This window comes from Salmo salar, chromosome 16 (assembly GCF_965601325.2).
Source record: "Salmo salar chromosome 16, fSalSal1, whole genome shotgun sequence".
In the NCBI taxonomy this organism is placed as follows: domain Eukaryota; kingdom Metazoa; phylum Chordata; class Actinopteri; order Salmoniformes; family Salmonidae; genus Salmo; species Salmo salar.
The window spans coordinates 33,662,501-33,680,625 of NC_138306.1; the positions used below are offsets into that span (position 1 = coordinate 33,662,501).

Below are 18,125 nucleotides of genomic sequence, written 5' to 3' on the forward strand. Positions count from 1 at the left end.
ATTCTCTCTTTCTCTCTTTCTGTCTTTCTCTCGGAGGACCTGAGCCCTAGGACCATGCCTCAGGACTACCTGGTATGATGACTCCTTGCTGTCCCCAGTCCACCTGGCCGTGCTGCTGCTCCAGTTTCAACTGTTCTGCCTGCGGCTATGGAACCCTGACCTGTTCACCGGACGTGCTTGTTGCACCCTCGACAACTACTATGATTATTATTATTTGACCATGCTGGTCATTTATGAACATTTTAACATCTTGACCATGTTCTGTTATAATATCCACCCTGCACAGCCAGAAGAGGACTGGCCACCCCTCATAGCCTGGTTCCTCTCTAGGTTTCTTCCTAGGTTTTTGGCCTTTCTAGGGAGTTTTTCCTAGGGAGTTTTTCCTAGCCACCGTGCTTCTTTCACATGCTTTGCTTGCTGTTTGGGGTTTTAGGCTGGGTTTCTGTACAGCACTTTGAGATATCAGCTGATGTACGAAGGGCTATATAAAAATAAATTTGATTTGATTCATGCATGTTAACATTAGAAGCCTCCTCCCTAAGTTTGTTTTATTTACTGCTTTAGCACACTCTGCCAACCCAGATGTCCTAGCCGTGTCTGAATCCTGGCTTAGGAAGACCACCAAAAACGCTGAAATCTCCATCCCTAACTACAACATTTTCAGACAAGATAGAACGGCCAAAGGGGGCGGTGTTGCAATCTACTGCAGAGATAGCCTGCAGAGTTCTGTCCTACTATCCAGGTCTGTACCCAAACAATTTGAACTTCTACTTTTAAAAATCCACCTCTCTAAAAACAAGTCTCTCACCGTTGCCGCCTGCTATAGACCACCCTCTGCCCCCAGCTGTGCTCTGGACACCTTATGTGTACTGATTGCCCCCCATCTATCTTCAGAGCTCGTGCTGCTAGGTGACCTAAACTGGGACATGCTTAACACCCCAGCCATCCTACAATCTAAGCTTGATGCCCTCAATCTCACACAAATTATCAATGAACCTACCAGGTACCACCCCAAAGCTGTAAACACGGGCACCCTCATAGATATCATCCTAACCAACTTGCCCTCTAAATACACCTCTGCTGTTTTCAACCAAGATCTCAGTGATCACTGCCTCATTGCCTGCATCCGTAATTGGTCAGCGGTCAAACGACCTCCACTCATCACTGTCAAACGCTCCTTAAAACACTTCAGCGAGCAGGCCTTTCTAATCGACCTGGCCCTGGTATCCTGGAAGGATATTGACCTCATCCCTTCAGTAGAGGACGCCTGGTTATTTAAAAAAAATGCCTTCCTCACCATCTTAAATAAGCAAGCCCCATTCAAGAAATGTAGAACCAGGAACAGATATACCTCTTGGTTCTCTCCAGACCTGACTGCCCTTAACCAACACAAAAACATCCTGTGGCGTGCTGCATTAGCATCGAACAGTCCCCGTGATATGCAACTTTTCAGGGAAGTTAGAAACCAATATACACAGGCAGTTAGAAAAGCCAAGGCTAGCTTTTTCAAGCAGAAATTTGCTTCCTGCAACACAAACTCAAAAAGGATCTGGGACACTGTAAAGTCCTTGGAGAATAAGAGCACCTCCTCCCAGCTGCCCACTGCACTGAGGATAGGAAACTCTGTCACCACCGATAAATCCACTATAATTGAGAATTTCAATAAGCATTTTTCTACGGCTGGCCATGCTTTCCACCTGGCTACCCTTACTCCGGTCAACAGCACGGCACCCCCCCACATCAACTCGCCCAAGCCTTCCCCATTTCTCCTCCCAAATCCAGGCAGCTGATGTTCTGAAAGAGCTGCAAAATCTGGACCCCTACAAATCAGCCGGGCTAGACAATCTGGACCCTTTCTTTCTAAAATGATCTGCCGAAATTGTTGCAACCCCTTTCACTAGCCTGTTCAACCTCTCTTTCGTGTTGTCTGAGATTCCCAAAGATTGGAAAGCAGCTGCGGTCATCCCTCTCTTCAAAGGGAGGGACACTCTTGACCCAAACTGCTACAGACCTATATCTATCCTACCCTGCCTTTCTAAAGTCTTCAAAAGCCAAGTCAACAAACAGATTACCGACGATTTCGAATCCCACCACACCTTCTCCGCTATGCAATCTGGTTTCAGAGCTGGTCATGGGTGCACCTAAGCCACGCTCAATGTCCTAAACGATATCTTAACCACCATCGACAAGAAACAATACTGTGCTGCCGTATTCATTGACCTGGCCAAGGCTTTCGACTCTGTCAATCACCACATCCTCATCGCCAGACTCAATAGCCTTGGTTTCTCAAATGATTGCCTCGCCTGGTTCACCAACTACTTCTCCGATAGAGTTCAGTGTGTCAAATCGGAGGGCCTGTTGTCCGGGCCTCTGGCAGTCTCTATGGGGGTACCACAGGGTTCAATCCTTGGGCCGACTCTTTTCTCTGTATACATCAATGATGTCGCTCTTGCAGCTGGTGAGTCTCTGATCCACCTCTATGCAGACGACACCATTCTGTATACTTCTGGCCCTTCTTTGGACACTGTGTTAACTACCCTCCAGACGAGCTTCAATGTCATACAACTCTCCTTCCGTGGCCTCCAATTGCTCTTAAATACAAGTAAAACTAAATGCATGCTCTTCAACCGATCGCTGCCTGCACCTGCCTGCCCGTCCAGCATCACTACTCTGGACGGTTCTGACTTAGAATATGTGGACAACTACAAATACCTAGGTGTCTGGTTAGACTGTAAACTCTCCTTCCAGACTCGCATCAAACATCTCCAATCCAAAGTTAAATCTAGAATTGGCTTCCTATTTTGCAACAAAGCATCTTTCACTCATGCTGCCAAACATACCCTCGTAAAATTGACCATCCTACCGATCCTCGACTTCGGCGATGTAATTTACAAAATAGCCTCCAACACCCTACTCAATAAATTGGATGCAGTCTATCACAGTGCCATCCGTTTTGTCACCAAAGTTCCATATACTACCCACCACTGCGACCTGTACGCTCTCGTTGGCTGGCCCTCGCTTCATACTCGTCGCCAAACCTACTGGTTCCAGGTCATCTACAAGACCCTGCTAGGTAAAGTTCCCCATTATCTCAGCTCGCTGGTCACCATAGCAGCACCCACCTGTAGCACGCGCTCCAGCAGGTATATCTCTCTGGTTTCAAGAAGTTTGAAAGTTTCTTCAAGTTTGGTCACAAAAACCATCAAGCTCTATGATGAAACTGGCTCTCATGAGAACCGCCACAGGAATGGAAGACCCAGAGTTACCTCTGCATCAGAGGATACGTTCATTAGAGTTACCAGCCTTAGAAATTGCAGCACAAATAAATGCTTCACAGCGTTCAAGTAACAGACTAATCTCAACATCAGCTGTTCAGAGGAGACTGCCTTTATCAGGCCTTCATGGTCTAAATTGCTGAAAAAAAAACCACTACTAAAGGACACCAATAATAAGAAGAGACTTGCTTGGGCCAAGAAACACGAGCAATGGACATTTAGACCGGTGGAATTCTGTCCTTTGGTCTGATGAGTCCAAATTAGATTTTTGGTAGGTGAACGGATGATCTCTGCATGTGTGGTTCCCACCGTGAAGCATGGAGGTGTGATGGTGTGGTGGTGCTTTGCTGGTGACACTAACAGTGGTTATTTTGAATTCAAGGCACACTTAACCAGCATGGCTACCACAGCATTCTGCAGTGATACGCCATCCCATCTGGTTTAGGCTTAGTGAGACTATCATTTGTTTTTCAACAGGACGATGACCCAACACACCTCCAGGCTGTGTAAGGGCTATTTGACCAAGAAGGAGAGTGATGGAGTGCTGCATCAGATGACCTGGCCTCTACAATCACCTGACCTCAACCCAATTGAGATGGTTTGGGATGAGTTGGACCACAGAGTGAAGGAAAAGCAGCCAACAAGTGCTCAGCACATGTGGGAACTCCTTCAAGACTGTTGTAAAAGCATTCCAGGTGTGTATGTATAGTGCATTCCTTCGGAAATTATTCTGGAAAGTGTTCAGACCCCTTGACCTTTTACCACATTTTGGTAGGTTACATTGATTATAGTTTTCCCCATCAATCTACACATAATAACCCATAATGATAAAGCAAAAACAGGATTTTTGAAATGTTTGGTAATTTATAAAAATTAAACAGCTGAATCATCACATAACATAAGTATTCAGACCCTTTAGTCTACTTTGTTGAAGCACCTTTGGCAGCGATTACAGCCTCGAGTCTTCTTGGGTATGACGCTTGGCACACCTGTATTTTGTGAGTTTCTCGCTGGTCCGGGCTCTGGCTGGGCCACTCAAGGAGGTTCAGAGACTTGTCCCGAAGCCACTTCTGCGTTGTCTTGGCTGTGTGCTTAGGGTGGTTGGAAAGCGAACCTTCACCCCAGTCTGAGGTCCTGAGTGCTCTGGAGCAGGTTTTCATCAAGGATCTCTCTGTACTCTCTCTGTCACCTCCCTGACAAAACCCTCAGTTAGCTCTAGGAAGAGTCTTGGTGGTTCCAAACTTCTTCCATTTAAGAATGATGGAGGCGGCCACTGTGTTCTTGGGGACCTTCAATGCTGCATAAATGTTTTGGTTCCCTTTCCCAGATCTGTGCCTCAACACAATCCTGTCTCGGAGCTCTACGGTCAATTCCTTTGACCTCATGGCATGGTTTTTACTCTGACACGCACTGTTAACTGTGGGACCTTATATATACAGGTGTGTGCCTTTCCAAATCCTGTCCAATCTATTAAATTTACCACAGGTGGACTCCAATCAAGTTCTAGAAACATCTCAAGGATGATCAATGGAAACAGGATGTACCTGAGCTCAATTCTTATTTTTTTTTTTAAATACATTTGCAAACATTTCTAAAAAGCAGTTTTTGCTTTTTAATTATGGGGTGTAGATTGAGGACATATTTTATTTAATCAATTTTAGTATAAGGCTGTAATGTAACAACAAAATTTGGAAAAAGTCGAGGGGTCGGAATACTTTCTGAATGCACTGTCTGTGTGTGTATATATATATATATATATATATATTTTATTTAACTAGGCAAGTCAGTTAAGAACAAATTCTTATTTTCAATGACGGCCTAGGAACAGTGGGTTAACTGCCTTGTTCAGGGGCAGAACGACAGATTTGTACCTTGTCAGCTCGGGGATTTGATCTTGCAACCTTACTAGTCCAACTACTAGGCTAGGCTACGCTGCCGCCGTCTGTCTGTCTGTCTGTCTGTCTATGTGAGAGATACAGTGGACACCTAAACATATAATGCTCAAATCTCTGACAGGTAACCTGTGTGGTGGACAATTATTGTTTTAGGAAAGTAGCCTATAAACCAATACAAAAAGAGGCTATTACGTTTGGCAAGTGCTACACATCGAAACACAAAGAATTGAGTTCTTGTACATTTCTCAAATATCCAGTAAATTAAAACCTTCCTTGTCATGTTGACCAGCGCCCAATTTTCCAAAAGGAAACTTAAAAATTACAATTTCTTTTCCTGCTTAACCTCGGAAGCCAGCCGCAACAATGTAACGGAGGAAACCCCAACTGAAGACCAACGGAAGCATGCAGGTGCCCGGCCTGCCACATGGAGTCAGTAGACGCGATGAGCCAAGCAAAGGGTCTGAATAAGGTATTTCAGTTTAATATTTAATACATTTCCTAAATCTCATAACCTATTTTTGCTTTGTCATTATATGAGGTATTGTGTGTAGATTGATGAGGAAAATATAAAATTTAATCCATTGTAGAATAAGGCTGTAATGTAACAATGTGGAAAAAGTCAAGGGGTCTGAATACTTTCTGAATGCCCAGTATATGACTATTTTGGTTTTCAGTACATGTCTACACACCAACAAAACAGCTTATAAATGGTTAGAACAAAGACGACAACAGACCGATTAAGAAAAGGTCTCGTTTATGACAAACAGTTGGCCTTTATTAACTTTACCAGCCTGTGGAAATCAAATATACACCCCGTCTTTCAAGTAACCATGAGATACCCACAGAACGCCTATGCCCTCATAGGAAATGCTGTGGTATCACCATTCTCATAGAAATCTTAAAAGGGAAAAAAATGTAAACCAAACATCCGTGACTGATATCCTTTACATTATATAGAGAAGAAACAACAGAAAGGGGACTTGGATACAGAGTCCAAAGTTTTACCTCACTGGTAGAATACACTGACGAACCTCTCCAAAAAGAGTTGAACGTTAGTTATACACAATGGATGCACCTTGTTATACAAAACTGAAGCTATACACAACGGAAGCAAGTTGTTTTCATCATAATAGCCAGGCCACTCATCTGTCAGATTTTATTTTAGCAATAAGTGCTCCAGTAGCAACTAGCCCCCGACAGCTTGGTTCACAGTGACCTCTAGTGGCTGGTGACTGAGGTCTTATCAAATCAAATTCTGTCACATGCGCCGAATACAACAGTGAAATGCTTACTTACACGCCCTTAACCAACAACGCAGTTAAGAAAATACCTACAAAAAAGAAAGAGATAAGAATAACAAATAATGAAAGAGCAGCAGTAAATAACAATAGCGGGGCTATATACAGGGGTACCAGTACAGAGTCAATGTCAATGTGCGGGGCACCGGTGTCGAGGTAATTGAGGTAAATATGTACATGTAGGTAGAGTTATTTGTGATCGTTGTTCATTGAACAAACAATGAAGAATGGGTTTGCTATGTTACCATTACAAAAGATAGTGACTTGTACAAGAGTGGCCAGGGTGTTCCAGATCATTGAGTAACATGGGTAAGTTGGCTCTGAGTCAGTCTGGGACTCTCCAGAATATACAATGGCTATGTCCTCAGAGTGTAGTGGACAATCAGTACAGGAAGATAAGGGACTTAGCAGCCAAACACTGTAAGTAATATTTGCGATGTCATACAAGGATTATCATTTCCTCATGTTTAAGAATATTTTTCCTATTATTTTCTCAGCACAGGATTGTGCTTGGCACTGGTGTCTCCAGGCCGTGTATCTAGAATAAAGGAACCCTTCTACCCTGCCAACCTAGTATCAAAGCACTGGATTGTGAATCACTGAAGGAATGAAGTATCGCTAGGTTTTAAAAAAAAGCTTCTTTATGGAGCTGTTTGTATTTGTGTGGTTAATTACATAAAACCATATCTGCACATGTCAATGTTCATATTTACAAAATCATATAGAAACAAATTATATTACAACATGAACAAAATAACCTTCCTTCAGCAGTTATTACAGCAATTTGGTTTTACACCTTAAAGACTTGTGCAGAGACAAATGACAGGAAATAAGTACTTAGAACAGATGTGGACATCACATACAGTAGATGCCAGCTGGACAATTCCTTCCCCACAATTTGATGGTTTCACTCGGGAAAGCAATCTATTCATGAATGGCATGTTCCATGGACACTGCTGAACTTAAATGTGAATAAAAAGGAGAGTTATGCCTTCCAAACAAATAGCCATCCAAGAGCAGTGCAGTTGACCATCGACTTTAATACAAAAACTTTAAATAGCTCAGTTTTCTGTACATAGGCCTACTATTGGCACCCTCCTTCGACAGAGACTTGTAAGTGTATCTGTGTGTGAGTGGCTGAGTACAGTGTGTGTGCTTGGTTTCATCCCAGCAGAAGGCCTGACAGTGCGTTCAGGTCCCTCATGTAGGGGTTGTCACTGAGGATACGGTCAATGCGCTGCTTCTGGTCAGGGAAGATATCGTACAGCTTCCTTTTGAGCTCTATGGTTTCCGAGGGTGACCGCTGGGGAGGGGGAGAGGGTGTTGGGCGAGGGGTGTGTGATCGCTGAAGAGGGGGTGAGGGGCGAGGAGGGTGTGACCTCTGTGGAGGTGGTGAGGGTGTTGGGTGAGGGGGGTGCCACCCAGGGGGCCCAGAATGTGGCCAGTGGGAGAGTGGCCTCATCTGGGGGGTAGCTGAGGGGCGGGGGGCAGACTGCAGAGCTTGGACATAGACAGGTTGCGGGGTGGCTCGGGGGTCTGGCCTCAGAGGAGGTGTGACTGGGCTCCGTCTGTGAGAGAGACACACACGTATGGTCAATACACATACCTCTGCAGTAAGGTCATACTGTATAAACAATACTATCATCTCCTTTCACACACACCTGTTGTCCTTCCGTAAGAACACCTCCAGGTGAGGGCCATGCTTCCCCAGGGGGTCATCTGGGATCATAAAGTGGTCCTCTACAAAGGTAAACTGCAGAAGCCTGGAAAAAGGGGCCAGTCAGTGTGAGAGGAGAAGGTCATGTGTCCAGGGATTATATAAATGAGTGCATGTCTGATGATTGGTTAAAAGGCCTTCACCTCTCTTGGATGATCCTCATCCATGCCTCCGATGTATTTACAAAGTCCCGCAAGTTGTCATTGGTGACGATAACCCCTCCTGTTTTCTCTGCCAGGTGGAGCAGAAACCTGTAGGTGAGAGAGAGATAAGATAGACCGAGTCAGCTGACAGTGAGTCAGTATGGATGACAGTAAGGAATGTGGGCAAGGCTGTAGGACAGAGTGAGTTTAGGGTGGAATATTTCAGGTATTTTACAAATGGTCCATCACAAGAATAAATCACTTTTCTCCCGGGTAACCCGGTATTTCCCACCAAAACCGGAAGTGTTATTCAAAAGCATTTAAAATAGGCCTGTGTCTGGATTTGATTAGAGATTTGATCTAAAATTCAAGCCTGATGCAACCTGAGCCTGATCTAAATACATTTAATGAGCCCAAATGATTGTGCCGTTATCCAATACATAGGCTACTGGAATTACGCACCTCGTTCAAACCATGATAAAGCAGAGAGAGAACATGCAATTCTGGTGCAGCACATGTGGCCTACAAAGTCACAAGTATAGGCTAGCAAATTTGATTCAACATTTTCATAATATTTCCACTAATGTTATTAGCCTACCTCCTTTCTCTCTCTCTAGTGTTGCTTCATTCCTTCCTCAATTTCTTCAGTTAAATGAAATCAGTTTTGTTGTCCTTATCTTCATCAATCTAATGACATGCTTGAATAATATAGGACTAGAATGAGACACAGAAGGCTTTCACTTCGCTTCACGAGGACTGAATGGTTATGGGTCTGAATAAATAACTGCTATAGCCTACCACCATCACGCGTTTGCCCTTCTTTCAAACTACCCGTGAGTTCTATTGGCTGCTTTATTTAACAAACAAGAGCTTGTGTCCCTCTTTGAATAGTCTATTGGTATAAGAAACGCCCCAGAAATGATGTCCAGCAAGCTAATCTAGTCTAGCTTTTCCTGCATGGGACTCCAAGAGCTAAGGATACTTTCAAAAAAAGAGACCAGCGGAGCACAGGTGTACGTATTGCGCAAGAGAGGTTATAAGTTAGAAGCTTATTATGCATAACCCACCATTCATGAACTAAATATAACACTGCCTTAAATGTATTACCTGAAAGAGGTAAGCTAGGACATTATATAGATATAGATCTATCAATCTTGAACAGGATGATCTATTTTGAATGCAGTTTGAATGGAATTGATGGGTGGGACAGAGAGAGTGCTCGCTCCTGTTTTAAAACTCTGCAGCTGCAACAAAAAAAGTGACCCCCGGAAGCCAGATGGAGATATGTAAATTAGCCGCACATTTGGTCTTTGTTACTGTAGCATAGGCTACGCTGCAGCAAATGTAGGTCTGTCCACCTGTCACAAGACCAAAGTTACCACGATGAGATGATACACTACAAGACCAAAGTTACCATGATGAGATGATACACTACAAGACCAAAGTTACCATGATGAGATGACACACTACAAGACCAAAGTTACCATGATGAGATCGATACACTACAAGACCAAAGTTACCATGATGAGATGACACACTACAAGACCAAAGTTACCATGATGAGATGACACACTACAAGACCAAAGTTACCATGATGAGATGATACACTACAAGACCAAAGTTACCATGATGAGATGACACACTACAAGACCAAAGTTATCATGATGAGATGATACACTATAATAGCCTCCACTCTTCTGGGAAGGCTTTCCACTAGATGTTGGAACATTGCTGCTGGGACTTGCTTCCATTCAGCAACAAGAGTATTAGTGAGGTCGGGCACTGATGTTGGGCGATTAGGCCTGGCTCGCAGTTGGCATCCCAATGGTGTTCGATGGGGTTGAGGTCAGGGCCCTGTGCAGGCCAGTCAAGTTTGCTTTGTGCATGGGGGCATTGTCATGCTGAAATAGGAAAGGGCCTTCCCTAAACTGTTGCTACAAATTTGGAAGCACAGAATCGTCTAGAATGTCATTGTATGCTGTAGCGTCCCTTCAATGGAACTAAGGGGCCTAGCCCGAACCGTAAAAAACACCCCCAGACCATTATTCCTTCTCCACCAAACTTTACAGTTGACACTATGCATTGGGGCAGGTAGCATTCTCCTGGCATCCGCCAAACCCAGATTCTTCCATCGGACTGCGAGATGGTGAAGCATGATTCATCACCCCCAGAGAACGTGTTTCCACTTCTCCAGAGTCCAATGGCGAGCTATGTACAACTCCAGCCGACGCTTGGCATTGCGCATGGTGATCTTAGGCTTGCTTGTGGCTGCTCGGCCAAGGAAACACCGTTCACGAAGCTCCCGACGAACAGTTCTTGTGCTGACGTTGCTTCCAGAGGCAGTTTGGAACTGAGCTATTCTGTAAGGCCATTCTACTGCCAATGTTTGTCTATGGAGATGGCATGGCTGTGTTCTCGATTTTATACACCTGTTAGCAACGGGTGTGGCTGAAATAGCCAAATCCACTAATTTGAAGGGATGTCCACGTACTTTTGTGTATATATAGTGCAGGTCTACATATTGAGATGGGTTGTCAGTCCCCACCCTGAGCGTTGATGATTCATCATGCAGTGACCAGAGAGAAGGTTGTAGAGAATTCAGATTTAGACATGGCATATCATTTGACGCCCTGCTGTTCATATAAAACATTTATATAATTTACCAGTCTCTCGCAGTTATTTATCCCGGGAAAAGGGAATGGTTTTGGATGGTAAATCTCAGTAACCGGGTTCCCGCCGTTCCAATCTAGTGAGTATGGATGAGGTGGCAGTAGGGAATGTGGGCGAGGCTGTGGGACAGGGTGAGTATGGATGAGGTGGCAGCAGGGAATGTGGGACAGGGTGATTATGGATGAGGTGGCAGCAGATGACAGAGGGTGGGCTGGCTGTATGACGTGGTGAGATTTGACTCTGCAGTACCTGTCATCATGGGAAGAAATCCTCTGTCCACAGACCTCTCTGGAAGGAGTAAAGGAGAGCAGACGCAGGTCTTCCAGTTGGTTTAGGTAATGTTGTTCTATTGAGACACGTGGAGGAAATACACATTAAGACCATATCCTTAACAGAGCACACATAAAGTGCTCCACATGTTTGTCTTATCACCATTCAAACAGTAATATTCACAACTATTTGCCAAAGTACAATCATCTTTCTCCTGACCAAAACCTTGGATGGTTGAACTACCGGTACATTTCATGTCACTTCTTCACCCCCCAAAACCAGAGGGATGAGATTGAGCCCAGGTTGGGGAGGCCTGTGCTGTGGTGTGTGTTTGTTCTGACCTGTGGTGTAACGGTCTCTCTTCTGCCTCCACTGAGGCACAAAGACAGTGATCTCCCGGTGGCCCTGCCTCCAGAAGGCCTCCACAGCGATGGCTATGCCCCGGCAGGAGAAGAAGCGGTGGAGACCATGCCTACAGAGGAGCACAAGGAGGAAGGGTTACTTAGGAATGCTTAGGTTAGGAATGGCTTATAACTATCCTAATACATAAAGTGATTGTTGTATTTCAGATTGACAAATTGAGGATTGCCTTCAGACAGTATTGTCACAGGTGAGTAACAAGTAGGGCTGTGATAGTCATGGAATTTTGGATGACTTACTTGCGGTCACCGCTATAACCGTTCGAATAGCAAAAATATAGTAAAAAAAATTGAAACTTTACCCAAAAGAGGCATATTTTACACACATTTTCTCCTCTCCTGATTGCATGTGCTAAGGAATTGGGGGGGGGAAAACCAAAACTCCTTTGCTACAACAACTTGCTGAAACAAGGAGCAACAAACTTCCATCATCACTGGTTCAACAACAGCTGTTATGTTTCTGAATGCCCAGCCTCCCGTCTTCAGCCAGCTGTTATGTTTCTGAATGCCCAGCCTCCCGTCTTCAGCCAGCTGTTATGTTTCTGAATGCCCAGCCTCCCGTCTTCAGCCAGCTGTTATGTTTCTGAATGCCCAGCCTCCCGTCTTCAGCCAGCTGTTATGTTTCTGAATGCCCAGCCTTCCGTCTTCAGCCAGCTGTTATGTTTCTGAATGCCCAGCCTCCCGTCTTCAGTCAGCTGTTATGTTTCTGAATGCCCAGCCTCCCGTCTTCAGCCAGCTGTTATGTTTCTGAATGCCCAGCCTTCTGTCTTCAGCCAGCTGTTATGTTTCTGAATGCCCAGCCTTCCATCAGCTGTTATGTTTCTGAATGCCCAGCCTTCCGTCTTCAGCCAGCTGTTATGTTTCTGAATGCCCAGCCTTCCGTCTTCAGCCAGCTGTTATGTTTCTGAATGCCCAGCCTCCCGTCTTCAGCCAGCTGTTATGTTTCTGAATGCCCAGCCTCCCGTCTTCAGCCAGCTGTTATGTTTCTGAATGCCCAGCCTCCCGTCTTCAGCCAGCTGTTATGTTTCTGAATGCCCAGCCTTCCGTCTTCAGCCAGCTGTTATGTTTCTGAATGCCCAGCCTTCTGTCTTCAGCCAGCTGTTATGTTTCTGAATGCCCAGCCTTCCGTCATGTTTCTGAATGCCATCCTTCCGTCTTCAGCCAGCTGTTATGTTTCTGAATGCCAGCCTTCCGTCTTCAGTCAGCTGTTATGTTTCTGAATGCCCAGCCTTCCGTCATGTTTCTGAATGCCAGCCTTCCGTCTTCAGCCAGCTGTTATGTTTCTGAATGCCAGCCTTCTGTCTTCAGCCAGCTGTCATGTTTCTGAATGCCCAGCCTTCCGTCATGTTTCTGAATGCCCAGCCTTCCGTCATGTTTCTGAATGCCAGCCTTCCGTCATGTTTCTGAATGCCAGCCTTCCGTCTTCAGTCAGCTGTTATGTTTCTGAATGCCAGCCTTCCGTCTTCAGTCAGCTGTTATGTTTCTGAATGCCAGCCTTCCGTCTTCAGTCAGCTGTTATGTTTCTGAATGCCCAGCCTTCCGTCTTCAGTCAGCTGTTATGTTTCTGAATGCCCAGCCTTCTGTCAGCTGTTTGTCCAAAACACTAAATTAAAAAATTGGCCAGTTTTGCATCCTCTTGTCTGTCCTTATATTGTCTGTTAGATGTAAACCATGCTTACTTTTACTTTTCTGCTTTTGGGTTAAGTTTGTCAACTTGAATATGAAGTTAATTAAAATATTATTTTACTAAAACTGCTATGACGGTTATTTTATGACTGTCTATCCTTAGTCAATTACACGATTATAAAATTACTGTGTCAGCCCAGTTTGAGAAAGAAAGCCACTCAGAAAAGTAACACATTGAAGGTGTGAAAGATGTTCTGACGTCTACAAAAACATAGAAAACGTAGCCTAACAAAGTAGAATGTCCTCTACCCAGAGTTGTTGATCCCTCCCAATACACTAATCTCATTCTATATCAAAAAAAAAAAGTAAAGTAGGGTTTGTTTCTATTACTTGGAGATTACTGGACCCCCTATCTGCCCATATTTTCCAGCATATCTCATAAGAACCGTTACAAACAAATGGCCAGAGAATATTGTGAACACACACCAGCTTAAAACACACGTCTCATTTTGTGGGGCAATGTAAAGTCAAGGGAAGTTCCCTCTTAAAGAGAAAGTTGCACATCCTGTTTGAACTCTAACTCCAGCACCACTGACGTGGATAGTAAAATCACCTTATCAACATGGAAATGTAATCGCCAAATATACAAAACTTTATTTCCCCTTGTAATTTTCTAAAATAAAACCCCCATACTTGTATGTCCCTATAGCATATGTACTATATCTTATCATGAAATGGGATTCTGACCTCAGTAGGTAGCCTAACTAAGTCCACACAAACTGAAGTTAGCTCTGCCAGTCAGATTAGTCCGAGTCTGAAAGGGTGATAGAATAAATGTAATAGAGGTATGACTAAAACAACTTCCAGTAATGACTTCAGTGGACAGAATAAAATGGTGTGCGAAGTAAGAAACAGAGGAGAACTGGCAAGTTGAGAGAGATAGTTGGAGTTATATTACTGACAATTATTTTATAGAGATTTTCCCATCTGGACAGTCATTAGCCTTGCCAAAGACACAGTGGCCATGCCCTAAGCCTACCTACTCATCCACTGAGGGTTACTGGAAGAGCTCTCAGCTATGAGCTTTTATGTTACCCTTGAAAGTCCTGACTGAGGGTTACACTCCTGCTTTCACACACACGCCAACGCTCACATAGGCCTACACACAGGTGGTTCCAGACAGTCATATCTGATGATGAGAAAATGAGTGTGGGCTCTCAGTGTTGTTCCACATCCTCCTACAGAGGGGGGTATAGTAAGGGTGGTTACTCACGCCATGGCCACGTTGCTGCCGTCAATGATGATGTGGCGGAGATCAGGGCATCCAGGCTCGTTCTGTAGGGTCAGGGTGTAGGGGTTTCTCAGGGAATCATGGAAGCGGGTCGTGGCAGTCAGGGGTGGTGGAGCAGGCTCTGTGCGGGGTGGGGGGACTCTGGCTGACAGGGTCTGATAGGAGCAGCCTGGCCGTGTGTCTGCTGGCTGGGTTGGGCGCTGTGGCGTGCTCCGCAGTGCCGTTACACTCTCCACACGTACCGGCCCCATGGTCTGAGCCCCTCCCCGGGACAGGTAGTCCATCCTGGGCCCTGATGGAAAATCCATCTGCTCTGCCATCCTGGCTTTACTGCCAGTCAGTGTGTCTGTGTTGTCCTCGTCATCATTGATGGTGATGATATCGTAAGCAGCCCCCTGAGCACTGCTGCTCCTCTTTAGTGTCACTGTCTGCAGCATGCTGCTATACTGTCCCCTCTGGCCAACACCATTGCTGCTGGGTGGCTTAATGTTCTCCTTGGACTTTACATTCAGGGCTCGGTTTGGCACTCTATCTAGCCCTCTATCCTTATCCCTGGAGTTGAAAGTAGAGGAAGAAGACTCAGAGTTGTGGGTTGAGGATGCCCCTCCTCGCTGCCTCTCTGTTCTTTGGCTCTCCTCCACAATGCACTCCAGCAACAGGAAAGTGTCCTCTGTCTGGCCCGTCTCCTTCACCACCCGCTCCACCACCTCCTGCTGGTAGCCCATGGTTCTGAAGAAGTTCACCAGGCACCGCAGGTTGGTCTCAGGGCTCACAGCCTCCCCGTCATCCGCACCATCACTAGAGTCCAGCACCATCAGCCCCATGTTGGTCTTGGAGGGGGTCTTAGCTTGGCTGTCACTGGCTACAGTGTGGCGCTCTCTCTCCATCGACTCATCTCTCCTCTCCAGGGAGTACTGCCTCTTGGTGTCCCTCAGTTCGCTCTCCGACGAGCGGCGTTTGTGGGAGGGCCGAACGCCATTCAACAACCCCGTCTCGGCCCCGGATGCAGCCCCAACCACCTTCTCCTCAAAGCTGGTGTCCAGGATGCGGTTGGAGAGGTCAGTGACAGGGGTGCTGCTCTGGGAGCGATCCTGGTCCACGTCTATAACCCCACCAGGCTGAGTGGGGCTCTGGGCCAGACCTAGCAGCTCTTCCTTCAGGGCACTGGGCAGCAGGAGCAGCTCCATGGCATACTTATCATCTCGCTCCTCCACAAACGTCTTGAAGGTGCGCTTCACGGCCGGCTCCCTATCTCCGGGCAGGCTGCGCTTCTCTTGGAAGAGAGCAACAAACTGCTGCACGCGGCTCTTTGCCATGATGACAGACTCAAAGCAGCCCAGCAGGCGCAGTGTGCCTGGCTCCAGCATCACAACTTCAGCGCTGGTGTCCCGCAGCAGTCGGTCAAGGAACAGACCCCGGGCACCGGCAAAGATGCAGTGCATGTCCACAGGGTAGTGCTCCTCCTGCTGCAGCTCTGGATCACACAGGCCTTTCAGGTACTCCTGCAACAACACAGGGTCAACACCAGTTAGAAAAGTAGACATGACAAAAAAAAACATCATACACACGAGAAGGTCCACATTCGAAGCTTAACAGGGTAAAGCGCCAATTGAAACTGATAGCATGACCCACAGAGATACCCCCTCTACGCCTACTTAAGAAACTTCACTCATCATCACTGACAACTCTCAGTCAACTCTGTCATCACCACATTGACTGTAAATTGGTGAGATTAAAACGTGGAAGATGGGAAGTTGTCAAAAACCAACTGAAACCCAATGAGGAAATCTCAACCTCTTTCCAGAAATATTTGATGAATCAGCCACAAGTTTGGATATGTCAAAGAAGCACCGGTCACAATGCATTCGTGTGTATCCTCTCCATACAGTGGACATGGTTTCCTGATGACTACACACTGGAAAGAGACATGATGAGGCAATACATAACTGTGTTGGGGTTTCCGTTTTCTGTGTTCTCAATGGGGTGGGAGGAGATTCCAAGTTTACTGGCACCAATAGTAATCGTTTCCGAGTTGTCGAACAGGTGACATTGATATTACCCAATCCGGTGATCTGTACATTGAACTTTACCCGCCCGCTACACGATGTTGTCAAGGGAAAACTCAAGGCACAGAAGTGTAAAAGATGTAGCCTAGCTAAGACTGGTGTTTTTAGAGTAGTAGAGTGAACGGGAAATCAGTGTTGAAATGAAAACAAAAGGAACGCCAAGAACAGCTTGTCCGTCTGTCATGCAATCGGGATCTTACGGAATGATGTAAACCTGGCCGGACTCTAACGTTAGATCTATAATCTTTAACGTTACTGATATATTATCTGTACAGTTAATTTGCTAGAAGGCATATGACACAGAGCCTTATCAGATTATGAAACACAAACAACTTCTCAATTAGCATAGTAGCTATTCCATTCGGTACACCATGACCATGCGATTGATTATACTGCCTGATTTGCCGCTTACATTTCAGGATGGCCCTTCTCTCCTAACGTTAAAAGTCTGTTTAACTGCATAACTGACTAACAAAAATAAATAAAACAATATAAGAATGGGTATCAATGTTATAAGCCTCAAGCTAATTTTAATGAATCGCAGTCAATGTTTACCTTTGCCCTCGACACGTCGTCTCTCTTTCCCTTGAGTTGAAGCCATATCTGCCTTGATGCTGTACTACTGTGGGCTCCAGTGTCCAAAAGGCCGATAATTGTGAAAGCTACCCGAAAAACATGTTCTACTCTGGGCTTAGCGCATTTCAGTTCTTCTTGCTTGTTTTCGAAGACAGCAAATTCGTCCACTGTCAGGGCCTCTTGCTGTTGTTTGCTCGCTGTTGGCGACAGCCTGTTTCCCAGGGGTTCCTTACAGGTTACCTCGGTGACTCGCTTCATACCGAGAAGGGGCCGCGTTGTTGACATTCTGTTTTTGAATATATCTGTCCCTGTTGACAACAGATCGTTTTAATATCTTAACCATTCGGTGTCATTTGGATCTTTACCCCCCTTCATGGTTTACTTCTATCGGTCTTCCTCTTCTCTCCGGTGATATATTAGCTAGAGTAATCCAGTTTTAAGACAACTTTTTACTTGTCAACCCCGACGCATCCGGAAAGTCCCAGTGATGATGTCATCAAAAGACGACAATATGTACGGTATGTGTTTATTTATCTCATCCAAAGAGAAGATCTTATAGATATTTTGACTATCTATTCAATATCTTTAGCAAAATGTAATACATTTTTTAGTAAATAACAGTCGATTCTAGCTTCCCATGGAAAAGAACAAACAACCAATGTTAAAGTCCAGACACACCATTGTCAAACAAATTATAATGGTCACGAGGGCAAGTAGTGGGATATAAGCTTATCATCCAGATAAATATGGATTATAAACAAATCATATTATAATAGATTATTTTAACCAAGCACATTTGTGAAACTCCAGAAATACCCGTATTCATGCAGCTGATTCGTCAATTCATAGCTGATCTAAAATTATACAATTACACCACCT

The 18,125-nt window shown here is 45.1% G+C and overlaps 1 protein-coding gene across 1 annotated transcript; it reads right to left on the bottom strand.

Moving 5' to 3' along the window:
- Window positions 1-5,907: 5,907 nt before the first annotated feature.
- Window positions 5,908-17,753, bottom strand: LOC106573708 (NEDD4-binding protein 1). Its single transcript, XM_014149002.3, has 7 exons — window positions 17,226-17,753; window positions 14,587-16,106; window positions 11,610-11,740; window positions 11,248-11,344; window positions 8,329-8,436; window positions 8,130-8,231; window positions 5,908-8,036 (listed from the first exon to the last, which is right to left on the bottom strand). The coding sequence occupies exons 1-7, from the start codon at window positions 17,529-17,531 to the stop codon at window positions 7,631-7,633; spliced, it is 2,670 nt and encodes an 889-aa protein (XP_014004477.3). The 5' UTR covers window positions 17,532-17,753; the 3' UTR covers window positions 5,908-7,630.
- Window positions 17,754-18,125: the final 372 nt, after the last annotated feature.

Bases quoted from the DNA above. Each gene is read 5' to 3' on its own strand.
- LOC106573708 (XM_014149002.3), bottom strand. From the start codon at position 17,531: ATGTCAACAACGCGGCCCCTTCTCGGTATGAAGCGAGTCACCGAGGTA. The intron at 11,345-11,609 runs GTCAGAACAAAC...GTGTCTCAATAG, and splicing joins GAGAGACCGTTACACCACAG to AACAACATTACCTAAACCAA. The intron at 8,232-8,328 runs GTGAAGGCCTTT...CCCTTTTTCCAG, and splicing joins ATGAGGATCATCCAAGAGAG to GCTTCTGCAGTTTACCTTTG.